Raw genomic sequence first — 838 nt, 5'->3', positions numbered from 1 at the left:
GAGATATTCTTTGCCTTGGGTTAGATAAACAACAACAGGCTCTGCTGCTGCTGCTGCTGCTGCTGCTGCTCCTGTTGCTGCTGCTGCTGCTGCTGCTGCTGCTGCTTCTCTTGTTAGAGGAGACAGACGCAGAGCAGAGGCAGCAGGGCCAATGCTGATGGCCTCCTCAGCCTCTATCAGCTGCCGCAGCAGCAGAGTTTTCTCAGAACTGCTGCTGCTGCTGCTGCTGCTGCTGCCAGCTGCTGCTGCTGCTGCTGCTGCTGCTGCTGCTTGTCTCCACAGAGGCTGAGCGTTGAGGGTTTCTGTGTCTTCATACAAAAGATGAACTGCTGCAGGTAGCGCCACAGCAACGTCTGCATGCAGCTGCTCCCCCGTTCGGGTGTCTAGGCAGCTAACAACAACTCGGTGCAGCAGCGGGGCCTCGCCGTGCTGCTGCTGCTGCTGCTGCAGCTGCTGCAGCAACCCCACTCTAACAACACCCGCGTCTGTAACCTGCACCAAACCATCCTCCTCGCTCTCATCGCTGCTGCTGCTGCTGCTTCTGCTGCTGCTGGTAGCAGCAGCAGAGTCGGCGATGGGAGCTGCCTGTACACTCCATTTGAACTCCGGCTGGGGCAAACGAACCACCTCCTGGCGCCCGTCCTCCTGCAGCAAAGAAACAGCAGCAGCAGCAGCAGCAGCAACAGCAGCAGCAGCAGCAGCAGCAGCAGCAGGGAGAGGTGGTGAGATAGATGCTGAGAGAAGAAAGAAAGATAAAACAAACAACACAAAGACTAACACCAACAAACAAACACATGAGGTCTCTATTTACATATTTATGTTTATTTATTTATTTATT

General features: G+C 55.0%; 1 protein-coding gene across 1 annotated transcript in view; it reads right to left on the bottom strand.

Moving 5' to 3' along the window:
* EMH_0030300 (uncharacterized protein) overlaps positions 1-838 on the bottom strand; it is a gene marked incomplete at both ends in the record, with an annotated part of 3,606 nt that overhangs the window by 821 nt on the left and 1,947 nt on the right. Inside the window, one exon of the mRNA XM_013494398.1 lies at positions 3-645. Coding sequence (XP_013349852.1) covers positions 3-645 — 643 coding nt within the window. The remainder of the gene's footprint in view (positions 1-2; positions 646-838) is intronic.

Source organism: Eimeria mitis, genomic scaffold, assembly GCF_000499745.2.
Source record: "Eimeria mitis Houghton genomic scaffold, Emh_scaff1134, whole genome shotgun sequence".
Classification (NCBI taxonomy): domain Eukaryota; phylum Apicomplexa; class Conoidasida; order Eucoccidiorida; family Eimeriidae; genus Eimeria; species Eimeria mitis.
Note: the sequence above shows the minus strand (reverse complement) of the source record. Positions and strands in the feature narration are given on the sequence as shown.